Here is a 13618-nt window from a genome sequence, read left to right as displayed (position 1 = left end):
CCTTTAAAATGTGCATGTAAACTTTCAATTTACAAAGCCACTCACCCTGGAAAAATACAAAGCAAAAATATTAAGCCTAAAGTCCAGTACAATTCCTCAATCACCCTAGAAGCCAGCTATACTCTAGTTAAACTACTTACAGAAGGGCCACATAATAGCCAAAGTAAGAGAAACCTGGAGGCCCCACCCGCCCCTGCTCCCCTCAGCAACACAAGTGGCCCAACAATCAGGAGACAGGATGAGGGAGACGTACTGTGAAAATCTTTATTACTGTCTCTTGTGGCAAAATAACATTTTATACAAATAAGTCACCTAGTTTACTTTGGACACAAAGACAATAAAAACTGGAATGTGATTTTGGGGGAAGCGGGAAGGAGGAGGAAGGACAGATCAGGTCACTGATGTTTCTTATATTCTGTAAAAAATAGATTTACAGGAAAAAAAATAGACTTTCACAACTTCAATGACTTTACATGGTCCTTTGTAAAACAAGGGGTAAATCCACCTCCACCAAATCCTTCTTGAGGCTGAGATGTTCTGTGACATGGAATGTAACACAATGGTTCAATGATTAGGCTCCTACACTAGGTACAGCAGCACCTTATGCCACAGGAATCCTCGTACACTGGGGTGAGGAGTCAGTCCTGTGAATTTCAGGACATACTGTCCTCATCCCCAAACCTGACATCACAGTGACAATGGCCATCAGAAGAAAGTGACTTTACAGAGGGGAAAAAAAGGGTATCCTGGACACGTACCGGTGGGGCAGGACACACTAAGGCAGGACTGACCCAGTTTGTACATTAGACACTGCCTATTAAATCCATTCCAGAAATGAGTTCCAGTTCAACTGAAAAAATAAACTGAAGATTGCCCAATCACTGCCATTTCACAAATTTCCAGTTTATGGTCAGCCCCAAATCACATTCTTCCACCCTATGTATTGGAAATCAAATGGCCCAAAGACTGACATGTCTTCAGGAAGTACATGCTTGAAAAATGTTTTCTCTGCAAAACAGTATTGGGCTAATACATAAGGAGACATACCCTACTTTAGCCCAAAACTTCTTTTACTTGTTATGTCCTGTTTACCTTTTAAAACATAGAATGAAATAAACTAGGATCTTCTTTGGAGAAGCTAGAAGGGCATTTTGGCCCAAAGGCTGTACAGGAAGAGAGGCTCTCTCCAGGAGATTGCAAGGCAAAGGAACAGAAGCAGGAAGGGCAGGCCCTGTGGCACCAGGTGGGCCTGCTACTCTGATGAAATGTGCTCCCAGCTCTTGATAGAGGGCAGGGTCCCCTATGCAGGTAGTTTTTTTTGCCCCCTCCCATTGTATCACCCACAAGGTAACTGCTATCAACAGTTCAGATTCCTTAATAACATGGCAGCCTGACTGGTTCTGTTACTTTCAGAGAAAGTATGCCTTGCAATTCTCTCCCCAACTCAGGTACAAAGGCTTGAATTTCAAACTCATACTGGTTAACACCCCAGAGTGGAATGCTTCTCAAGATTTCCTGAGCAGCTAGACACAGGAATCCACAGCCCCAGATAGAGAACACCAGACTTTCAGAAGCAGCAAAGCCCTGTCCTGCTGGGCATGGACCAAGCACTATCCGCAAATGGTCTCCAGTGAGACTAAGGCAAGCTAACAAGGTAGAGGATACAGCACAACTCAAGCCAGACTGCCCACCTCCTCCTTCCTCTACATCCTCTTCCTAGCAAAAGCAAACACTGCAGATAAGAGATAGCCCACCAGTGTACTAGATACAGTCTGCCCAGGGGCACGTTCCAAGACACACTCTACTGAGAACAGCTCTGGGCAGCTCTAGAACCACATCCCAGATAATACTCAAATATCAAATAGTAGAAACTCTCCCACCTGGGCCTCTGTCAAAGAGAGAAGGGATTGTTGTTAAGCTTGACAGGAACATGCAAATCCTATTTGAGGAGCCACAGTGAGAAACAAAAGGTGAGGAGACAGTGCTAACAGTGCTGGCATCTATCTGCCAATGAGGAGGTGGGAACAATGGCAATGCAGCTTTCCCCAGCAGCATAAGGGACAGAGCCACACGTAAGGCACCTGGATTTACAGTGGACGCCAGTTCTGAGAGTGGCCAGTCTGGTGATAAGGAACCCACTCCACAGGAGGCATGGTCTCTTCCCTCCCTCAGGGCTGAATCCAAGGCCAGCACACAGGGGTAAGCTAGGACCTTCTCAGTGAGAAAGCTGCCAGCACGTGGCATCACCAAGACTCTGGCCTGGTACAAAGCACTGGGCCAAGGTTCAGGGCCACTTTCTCTAGAGCCCACACAGGGGGCAGCACTGGTGGTGGATGCACAGGAACTTCTGTGGCCACACACTGTCTTTTCTGTCCCTGGCCCCCAGACAGCCTTTCTCCCAAGCACTTCGGGACACTCTCCTGTCACAGGTACTGTGACACCTCACAGTCACTTACCAGATACCTGGTCCTTTCCTAGAGACATCCTTCTACTGATGCTAATTGGACCCTGGCCACATCAATCATCTCATCAGAGGGTTTGTGGAGTCTGTCCACTAAGGGTCAAAAAAGTCAGAGGGCTTGTGGAGTCTGTCACTAAGGGACAAAAGCAGCCCACAGATGTGCAGGTAAACTTTTTTGAGAACACATCACTCTGATAGGCCACCTCAGCCTATTTTACCCTTTCTGAACACCTAAAACAATTCTAACTAGCAGTATGAAGGATCAGACTGCATTACTTAACTCTGATCCACCAGGATAGTTCCAGAAACTACTTCAGTAGAGGGTAGATAGGAAAACCCTCCTAAAAAAGAAATCTACAAAGAGCTTCGGAGTCAAATCCCCATCAAAAGCCGATCCTCCAGGCTGCGCAGTGCAGAGAAAAGTCGCATCTCTCCTTTAGAAAGCTGCTGCTGATTCGTAAGCATATCCTCCCAACGTAAGCCAGATTAGCCCCAGGAAGCTGATTAATACTATCAGAAGTCTAATCGCATATCACATATGCTGGGAACACCACTGTCATTTTATAAAACCTCCCTAAAAGAAGTCTGGAAATAAAAAAACAAAATACAAGACCTGCTCTGGCCTCAAGAGATACTACTGTTCTGTGAGCAGAGCTGACACATTCTATTTCATGAGACTCAGGAGGGAGGAGCCAGGAGAGGCAGAGCAAGCTTGTCCGTCCTCCAAAATGAGAATAGAAAGTACTGCCAGGCTGAAACCTTGGTCTATTCCCAGGGTGGCTGGCTGAGACCCTGGAAGTCAGACAGAGCAGCAGCCTCTCCACAAAGTAGACCCTTCAGCTTGGGAGCATCACCCATTCCTTGGTGCCTCCAGTCTTGGCACCTCTCCTCCCTCCCCACCCTTTCAAGTTTCTTCCAGTTGGTTTAAGACTTCACACAGACTGAGGGCAGACTGCACTGATGGCAATGCCAGAGGTGAGAGGAGGAGCTACCTGGAAGAGACCTACCTTTCCACTTCCCAGAGCACTCAGGAACCTTAAAAGCTGCTGAACTGCTGGTGGGCCTGGCCGGAGCCTTCTCACCAGGCACAGCTATGCCTGGAGACACAAAGGCTTGTCAAGACAACCAACAGGCAGCCAGACTACAGGAAAATAAACTTTTTTATCTGGATTCCAGGAGCCTTATCCTAACCTTTTACTTTACTATAGTACTTCTGCAACCTAAGGGGCAGGAAAAAAAAAAGGGAAGAAAAAATACTGGGGAAGAAAACACAGCACAGTTTGGCAGCTCCTTTGGCGCACAGGAAACTGCCACCCCAGCCTTGGCTTCCTGGGGCCAGGTTCCAGATGTGTGTTGACAAATTGAAGCTTCAATCGCCTCCATGTGCCAGATCTTGTGGCCGCGGCAAAGCACCTCCCCTATCTACTACTGCAGCACTTACTGGCCTCCATTATAGGCATAATCAGCCTTGTTGTGCATTATCAGCTTGTTGTCAACAAAGTAGAAGCTGTCAGAGCGGGTCTCGTAAGGATTTTCAATCATCAGACGAACTGCAAGTCAGGCAAAGGGGGGAAAAAAAAGCAAAGAATTATGTTTGAGTCTGCCCCACAGGGTAGGTGGGAGAAAACTTTGTATCCCCTCCAAAATAAGCCAGCACTTCAGAGTATACTCTGCCAGAATAATGATGAGGTCAGAACACAGGGAGGCAGTCCTTGACAGCTGGGGAGACCACAGAGGCCCCCAAACTGAACATGATCTCCATTTCAATGTAAGGATGCAGTCAACTCTCCACCATGGCCTCGTCTGTCATCTCCAGCCTGGATTCTTCAGCCAAGATACCAGGGAAATGTGTTCACCCTCTTCCCAACATGGATCCCACCAACCTATTTACTCAGGGCTCTCAGCTGACCAAAGTCAGCCCTGGCCTCTGGTCAGTGGCTCACCTCTAGACATTCCAGTTCAAATTCAGAAATCTGAGCCTCACTGTGCCCATCCCTACACACACCCCTGACAACCCAAGGAATCCTAAGTGGGAATGAGTGCAAGGAACACAGGGCAGGGAGCCTTCTCCGTAGACCTTTTGGGTATTAACTCGCAAATGATCCAGCAATAGGTCTGCCTGTCTTGGGATCTAAAGTCTTGTTTGTTCAAGCAACTGCCCAGACCTCTTTAACCATACTGGAAAGATAATTAACAGTCACTACCTCTTATCAGTTGTGAGTTAATGATTACATGCCATTTTGAGTCTTTAACCATACTGGAGAGTAAAGATACTACTACTTCTGATCAGTTGTGAGTTAATGATTACATGCCATTCAGAGTCCCCTGGAGGAAGTGCTGTTGCTCACCACAGTTCTCAAAAAGTGAAACTGATTTTTTAAAGTTCTTTGAACCCACCAATGCCAAAACTACTTGGTTTATATGCAGAATATTGCCCTCCAGGCTGATTTGGCTTCATGGGTAAAACTTATCACTACACATCATCTTTTCTTGCAAGTATCTACATATTCCAGACAGCTTGGGAGGAGGGGTTCAAGTCTGAATCAGATGCTGTCGTCAACACCCTGCCCCACATCTCAGCAATCCTCATGTTACCTGGGAACTGCACTGCCACACGAGTAAAGGGTATCTGGTTTTCAGAATATGACAATTCCTAAGGACCTGGGATTCTGAGAGGAACAATCAGTGATGCCAACAAAGCAACTTAAGGCATCATTAGTCACAGGATTCCATTCACACCCTCATAAATGCCTTGATTTTTCCCTATGTATTCACAAAGGATGTGGTCCTGAGGTGGGTAGGCCAAAGTCGCAGAAACTGACAAGGCCTGTTCTTTCTCTCGTTTGGTCTCCATCTTCCCTTACCGAGGCTGCATGGCAGCAGCCTTCTCCCTCTGGTGCTCTCCCCAGGTCTAGGCCACTCTTCCTCAGACAGTACTTCCATCTTACTCCTGCCCCAAAATCTGCAACAGCCCCATTCCTTCCTGCTGGATCTATCTCAACACTTTATCCAATCAACTCTCTATCCTGCAGGGAATGGAAAAGAAGTCCTCGGGCCTTGATTCTATTTAGCCTGCAGTTTCACATCTAGCTCTGATTAAGAAAAAAGTGAAGGGCCAATGACTAAAACAATGGAAAACCATGACTAACAGTGCACAGGAGAGGTGCTTTATCTGATCAGAGTCCCAGGGATGGTCACAGGCCTCCTTTTATCTCCCTTAGGCACTGTCTTCCCACAGGAGGCATCTAAAAGGATGGCCTGTAATATTAAAACCTTCAGGCTGGCCGGGCGCAGGCACAGTGGCTCACGCCTGTAATCCCAGCACTTTGGGAGGCCAAGGCGGGTGGATCACGAGGTCAGGAGACCGGGACCATCCTGGCTAACATGGTGAAACCCCATCTCTGCTAAAAATACAAAAAATTAGCCAGGCATGGTGGTGGGCACCTGCAGTCCCAGCTACTCAGGAGGCTGAGGCAGGAGAATGGCATGAACCCAGGAGGCAGAGCTTACAATGAGCTGAGATTGCGCCACTGTACTCCAGCCTGGGCGTCAAGATCAAGACTCCATCTCAAAAAAAAAGAAAAACTTTCAGGCCTAGCACAGTGGCTCACGCCTGTAATCCCCAGACCTTTGGGAGGCCAAGGCAGGCGGATCACGAGGTCAGGAGTTCGAGACCAGCCTGGCTAACATGGTGAAACCCCGTCTCTACAAAAAATTAGCCGGGCATGGTGGCAGGCACCTGTAATCCCAGCTACTCGAGAGGCTGAGGCAAGAGAATCACCTGAACCCAGGAGGCGGAGGATGCAGTGAGCCAAGACCGCACCACTGCACTCCAGCCTGGGCGATAGGGCAAGGGGGCGGTGGCTCATACCTGTAATCCCAGCATTTTGGGAGGCCGAGGCGGGTGGATCACGAGGTCAAGAGTTTGAGACCAGCCTGGCCAACATGGTGAAAATCCATCTCTACTGAAAATACAAAAACTAGCCAGGTGTGGTGTAATCCCAGCTACTCAGGAGGCTGAGGCAGGAGAATCGCTTGAACCTGGGAGACGGAGGTTGCAGTGAGCCGAGATTATGCCACTGCACTCCAGCCTGGGCGACAGACAGAGCAAGACTCTGTCTCGGGGGAAGAAAAAAACCAAAAACAAACAAACCCTTCATTGCTCCCATATGGGGCCGAGTCAGAGTTTGGAACAGGAGCCAGGAGCAATAGGAAATGAGAAGCCTGAAGTCAAATGACTAGATACGCATCATGTCAGCACTGCCATGAGACAAAGCCAGGGTGCTGGACCAGATGGGTTTCAAGGTTTGTTCCTTGTAGCCCTCAGAATCTAGAGTGCTGTAAGAGTCAGGGGATACATACTGACATCCTCCGAAAGCTGGGGAAACTCATAGATATGTTCACAAGTGTTCCTACTGCTGGGGATGCAGAAGCCAAAATCAAAGTCAAAGTTTTTCAGCAAGTGTTCCCGGAAATAGTGCCGTTCGATCATCCGGAAGTTTGACACAGGTTTGTCTCCCACTGTGAACTCCACCCTGGAAAATAAATCTCCGTAAGCCTGACTTTGCCTCCTCCCTCCTCTAAAGCCATCCCAAAACCCAACAGAAAACACTCTTCCCTGTGAACAGATAGAACATTCTCCCCTCAAGTAGTAATGGTACTCACGTAGCCCCGACTGTCCGGAGGCGGAGAAATGCCGGTGTGAACTGGTAGCGGACAAAACGTCCTGCGCTGATGTCCACGTCTCCACCTCCCTCCTCCTCATCCTCCTCCTGGTCTGAAAGAGCACACAGAATCTTCAGTGCACCATCTCGGCATTCTCAATCCAAGAGTTCCATCACCAGTCCCAACATCACAATGGCAACCAATTCCCAGTAATCACACCAACAAGAAGAATGGCCAGTGTTTACTGCTCACTTGCTATATGGCAGGACACTTGCTATAGGGCAGGCTCCTCCCCTCACAACAACCCTGTGAGGTGTTACTGTCTCCATTTTACAGATCAGGAAGCTCAAGTTCAGAGAAGTCAAGTAATATGTCCAAAGTCCCTCCAACAGTAAGAGGGGGGAACAGGGATTTGAATCCAGCTCCCTGACTCAAGGCCTATTCTTCAACACTAAGCGATTAGCCCTTTTTAATAGTTTGAGAGCTTGCACCATATCCTAAGGGTGAAGTCTGAAACACAAGCTGGGAAATGGGCCCCTGACATGGTCTATATTATACAGCCTAGGTCTGCAGCTAATCAAGTTGAAGGGCTAAGCACCAACCTAAAACAATGAGGCTACAAAAGTTGACACTTACCAAGAAAGTTATTTCAATGAATACAGAAATTTCTGACAGGCTGCAAAGATAAACCACTAAAAATACTTTTGTTATTTAAATAGGAGACATTGACCTACAGCCTTGAGATACTATAGTTCCTTAACTGATGTCTACTTCTAGGTCATACCAGGCCTAACCCTTTGACCACCTGGGAAAGGGTGAAGCAGATGTGGGGGCCTCCGCCTCTACAAAGTTAATGCTGGTCTCCGGTCTAGTCCACTCCTGAACCCAGGAGATGAAAGATTTGTAAAATTAATCAGAAGGCTGGGCGCAGTGGCTCACGTCTGTAATCCCAGCACTTTCAGAGGCCAAGGCGGGTGGATCCCCTGAGGTCAGAAGTTTGAGACCAGCCTGACCAACATGGAGAAACCCTGTCTCTACTAAAAATACAAAATTAGCCGGGCGTGGTGGCGCATGCCTGTAATCCCAGCTACTCGGAAGGCTGAGACAGGAGAATCACTTGAACCCATGAAACGGAGGTTGCAGTGAGCCAAGATTGCACCATTGTACCCTAACCTGGGCAACAAGAGTGAAACTCCATCTCAAAAAAAAAAAAGAATCAGAGAATAAGCATTCTAATTCTAATGTGAATAGGAGTTAGTACCCCCAGTGTCCAGTGAGGACATTTTCTCCAGGTCTAAGCCATACACGGGTACAACATAAGAGAAGTCATTTTCAGCATCAAACATCTCTGCCTTTGACAAGCCCAAGAGCAACTGGGCAACCAGGCTGAGTAGGGGTTCAACCCCAGAGACTCTAAAACCCCGGCTCCAACAATGTCATTCAGAGAGAGTTAGAGCAAATCTTGGGGATTCAAATTCATCAGAACAAGTGCTGCAGAAAGGTACTGATTCAGTGTGAGGATATTCTATTGTTTATATTTACTGCTTCATTTTGAGATAGGGTCTCACTCTGTTGCCTTCGCTGGAGTGCAACAAAGTGATCACAGCTCACTGCAGCCTTGATCTCCCAGGCTCAAGCTATCCTTCCACTTCAGCCTCCTGAGTAGCTGGGACCACAGGCGTGTGCCACCACGCCTGGCTAATTTTTTTGTACTTTGTACAGATAGGGTTTCACCGTGTTGCCCAGGCTGGTCTCAAACTCCTGGGGCTCAAGTGATCCGCCTGCCTCAGCCTCCCGAAGTGCTGGGATTACAGGTGCAAGCCACCGCACCCAGCCTCAATGTGGGGAATATTCCAAGTGAATCAAGATCCTTAAATGTAAAAACTAAAGAGACTGAAAACCAAGATACTTTACAGTATCTTTAGCTGACCTTCTTGAAACAGTTCTGTCTTATACTGAAATGACAACTCTGAGTCTAATCCAAAACCACATACCTGTAGTAGGCCTGGAGTCCTTGAAATGTCCCAGATACTGTGATATGTGGCTTAGGGATGAGAACACCATAGACCCAGGAAGCTAGCTGGTCTTGATGTGACCAGCCCAATAAAAAACCACCCATGAACAACCAGGCGCAATGGCGCACACCTACAATCCCAGCACTTTGGGAGACCAAAGCAGGTGAATCACAAGGTCAGGGGTTCAGTACCAGCCTGACCAACATGGTGAAATCTTGTCTCTACTAAAAATACAAAAAGTAGCTAGGCGTGGTGGCAAGCACCTGTAATCTCAGCTACTTGGAAGGCTGAGGCAGGAGAATCTCTTGAACCCAGGAGGCGGAGGTTGCAGTGAGCCGAGATCATGCCACTGCACTCCAGCCTGGGTGATAGAGAAAGACTCTGTCTCAAAACAACACACAAAAAAACCCCCACAAAACAACAACAAAAACTACCCATGAACTTGAGCATTTAGGTGCCTTGGTCAGTATTAGATTATGATAGCATAAATACCACCAGGTAGGGGTGAAATTGGGACCGTATCAAATTTGCAGGCTCTAAGTAGCAAATCAGATGAGAAACACTGCAAAGTAAGTTTAGAAACCACACTGATACTATGAGTATCTGTACCAGTATTCTAACAAATGACTAACTCCAGGGGGCGCTAAACCTCCAGTGAGATGCTCCAAAGGCTTCTGTGGTCTCTTGGATAGAATGAATAACCCCCACACTTTTTATCACAAGCACAGGAAGCAGCTATCAGAGGCTAATTTAAGGCACTCCAAGTAGTTGAGTTCCTGGGTCTGTTCTTCCAGAAAATGGTTGAGATTAAAATCCAAAACAGATCTGGAAAATCCAAGGCACTACGTAAAGGAGAGTGAGAAGATGGCTCAAACTGCCTCATGTCTGGACCAGAATCCTCCCTATCATCCTCCAAGAGGGCTCTAAGCTCAGGTGAGTTTTCCTCATTATAGTTTAATTTCAAGGATTCCTTTCCCAACTGGAAGCAACATAAGATGAACCAGCACAGGGCCTTAGGAAAGTGCCGCTTGGGAATTCTAGGCCTCAGATCCTTCACCGTAAAATGAAGATAACAGTAATTCCTCACAGAAGTGTGAGGATTACATACACGATGTGCATAAAGATGTGGAACACAGTGACCAGCATAGAATAGACATCCAACAAACATCAGCCTCTGAACGCAGCTTCAAACCACCATGCCTGGCAGGCCAGGCCATGGGAAGAGGTCACAGAAGAGGGACACACTGGAGTCCAAGAAACAGGATGCAGTGGCACACCAAGATTTGAGTTTCAAAGACCTTTGGCTCAAAACTGTCTACAGGTCACTACAACGTTGAGGCCTACCTGAAACGCAAGGTTTGGCAATCTCAAAAAGTACTGTCCCTGTCTCCAAATCTCGAATTTTGAAGCGGGTGAAATCAATACTGTAGATGTTGTCTTCGGGTTTACATAAATAATCTAAAAACAAGAGAGAAACCAACACTGTTAAATAATCCTCCAAAACTACCATTTATTTAATTCTCAAGTTTTGAAGCAAATTCAGATTTTTTCTTACACAATACACTTAAAATACTCCCCAAAATTTTGTCATGTGTTATCACCAGCAGAAGTTGTATGGACAGAAATAGGGGATCCGACAAAGAAAAAAAAGAACAAGGACTTGCTTTGGATGAAAAATTACAAAACTTTTAGAAACTAGGATAGAAAAGGTGGATTTCTTTGGAAACACCTAAAAATCTTTCATTATCTATCAAGTTGGATGTCACAACAGGGCAGAGAACTTTTTATAGAATTCCAATCTAAGACATTTAAACCGACTTAGCGGATAATACAATGCTAGTTTGCCAACTGTCAGTGTAAGAAAGCCGAGATCAGCAAACTTTTCTGTAAAGAGCCAGATTTGAAATAATTAAGCTTTGCCGCCACATGGTCTCTGTCACAGCCATTCAACTCTATTATTGTAGCCACAAAAGCATCCAGACAATACGCAAATGAATGAATGTGGCTATATTCCAGTAAAACTGTATTTATGGACACTGAAATATGAATTTTTTACATAACCACGTGTCTCAAGAATTTAAAGTTTTTTTCAACCATTTAAAAATGTACAAACCATTCTTAGTTTGTGGGTTACACAAAATCATACAGTAGACCATACATATCATACATATCCAGGCAAGAGGATACATCTGCTGGTGAAGGCATTAGGCCCAAACGACTAGAACCTGAGCAGCAAATTCAAATAATTCTAATCACAGCAAATTTCATTGATTTCTTTCTAGGATTATTCCGGATAGCACCTCCTCCACAACTCATTTTGATACTTGATCTTTTATTGCCTGAGTTAGTTGTTTTCGTGTTTTACAAGTTGTCTCTTTAGTACGATGGCAAACTTGACAACTACTGATTATCTGTAACTGCTAAAAAGGCTAACGTCGGCTTTGGACCCTTAGAGGGTACTCAAATATCTGCTGGATAGAATGAACAAGACGTTAAGAAGAGTAACAAAGAGGTTGCCAGGCTCTCTCTAAGAAGCGCCTGCTGTAGCAGTTCAGCAGACACCATGGCAGCCTTCGATCCATCCAGGGAATGCTGCTGCTGCCACAGGGTTAGGAGACTGCAAGCCAGGAGTGATGGGCAGGCCAAGATGGGCCTAACCAGGTGAGTGCACACTCCTGCAGGGAAAACAGCAGCAAGAGAAAAGACGTCAAGTCAGGGACTGACTTGGGAAAAAGGGAGATCACCAGATCACCCAGGGCAGGGACTGGGCAACATTTTTCTTCCCACCCATCCTCCCATCAACGAAAAAGCTTAGGATGGTTGCCTTTTGTGCAGGAAACGCATTTCTGAAACCCTGAAATCATTCTTGATTCACGAGAATGTCAAAAGCAGGATTCACACGTCGGAGTTTGTACACACACTGAAACTTTATTTTTGTTTTAATGTGGCACAGTTTTAAATGAGCAGGAAATGCCACGGTATGTGTCTGAGGAAGAACCCACTTGCACACTAAGGGGCAACGCTCCGGACCCAAAGCGGGAGGGAGGCCCGGCAGGCTGCAGTGGGGGAGGGCTGCAATGGGGCCGGCGGAGGAAGCAGGTAAGGCTTCTGGCCTGCCAGAGGGCTGGGGGCGCCTGGCTGAGCGCTAACTTCACTGATGGCCGGGGGTTCCAGGCTGAGGGTCCAAAGGCCCATTTATGAGGGGACCTCGGCCCCCGGCCGGCTCAGGAGGGTCCAGTTCCGCTGAACGGGGCCCTCTACCCAAACAGGTCCGGCAGAGCTGGGGAGCCGACCGGCCGAGGGGCATCCTAGCGTGGCCGGACTCACAGGAATGAGATCAAGCCCAGGAGAGTCCTTCCCCACCAGAGCAACGTGAGCGTGGCGGGGGCAGAGCCCGGCCGGCGGGGCAGCGGGAAGTGCAGCCCGGCCGGCCGAGGGGGTCTGGGGGGACCCGCGAGCTGGTCGAGTGGCCGGGTTCGCTGAAGGCTCCGGGAGCCGGGGCACGGCGCGAGGGGAGGGCGCGGCCCGCGCGGCACTCACTCTCGGTGACCCGGCTGAGGCGCAGGACGTGCTCGGGCCGGATGGTGTCCAGCGCCAGCAGCTCCTGCTCCGTGACCGCTGCCCCGACGCCGTCGTCGGCCGCGTGGTGGGGCGCCTGCCGCCGCGCCTTCAGACGGTTCAGGACGCCGCCGCCCGCCTTCTTCTTCTCCTCCTTGCCAGCCACCAGCCCCCCGGGCCCAGCCGCCGAAGCCGCGGCCGCAGCCTTCGGGTTAGACCCGCTCATCGCTCCGCAGCCAAGATGGCCGCCGCCTCCACAGCGCGGTAACTATGGAGAGCGGGGGCGGGGCCCGGGGCCCCGGGCCGGGGGGAGGGGGGGAGGGGGCGGGGAGGGGGGGGGGCGGGGCCGGGGGCGGGAGGGGGGACCCGGTGGGCGGTGGAATTCCCTTTCGCACAGGGTGGACCAAGGCCCACTCCTTCCAAACTTCCATCCCCAAATAACTAGAGCTGCCATCAGCAACCTGAGGTGCACGTGAGCAGCCCTGGGCTGACTCCTATAGCAATTCAGCAGACGACACCAAGGCAGCCTTTGATCCATTCAGGGAATGCTGCTGCTGCCGCCACAGGGTTGGGAGACTGCAGGCCAGGAGTGATGGGCAAGCCAACATAGGCCTAACAAGGTGACTGCACACTCCTGCGGGGCCCAGGGGGCGGTGCTGCGGGTACTGCCCCAACTTTGGTCCTGCCAGGTGGAGGGCCTAGGGGTGGCTGGAGCCTTAGCACCCCTACTCCCCATCAGGCCCCCAAGGTCGTCCACGATGTTTAAATATATATGTTATGGTCAAATGAATTTACGTCATATAAACTTCCCTCCTCCTCATCCTCCTCCTGGTCTGAAAGAGCACACAGAATCTTCAGTGCACCATCTCGGCATTCTCAATCCAAGAGTTCCATCACCAGTCCCAACATCACAATGGCA

General features: G+C 48.6%; 1 protein-coding gene across 1 annotated transcript; it reads right to left on the bottom strand.

Annotated features, from left to right (window-relative positions):
- Positions 1-250: 250 nt before the first annotated feature.
- UNC119B (unc-119 lipid binding chaperone B) lies at positions 251-12959 on the bottom strand. Its single transcript, XM_023204840.1, has 5 exons — positions 12682-12959; positions 10486-10599; positions 7127-7238; positions 6824-6996; positions 251-4011 (listed from the first exon to the last, which is right to left on the bottom strand). The coding sequence occupies exons 1-5, from the start codon at positions 12923-12925 to the stop codon at positions 3899-3901; spliced, it is 756 nt and encodes a 251-aa protein (XP_023060608.1). The 5' UTR covers positions 12926-12959; the 3' UTR covers positions 251-3898.
- Between the last annotated feature and the right edge of the window lie 659 nt (positions 12960-13618).

This window comes from Piliocolobus tephrosceles, chromosome 10 (assembly GCF_002776525.5).
Source record: "Piliocolobus tephrosceles isolate RC106 chromosome 10, ASM277652v3, whole genome shotgun sequence".
NCBI lineage: Eukaryota > Metazoa > Chordata > Mammalia > Primates > Cercopithecidae > Piliocolobus > Piliocolobus tephrosceles.
Note: the sequence above shows the minus strand (reverse complement) of the source record. Positions and strands in the feature narration are given on the sequence as shown.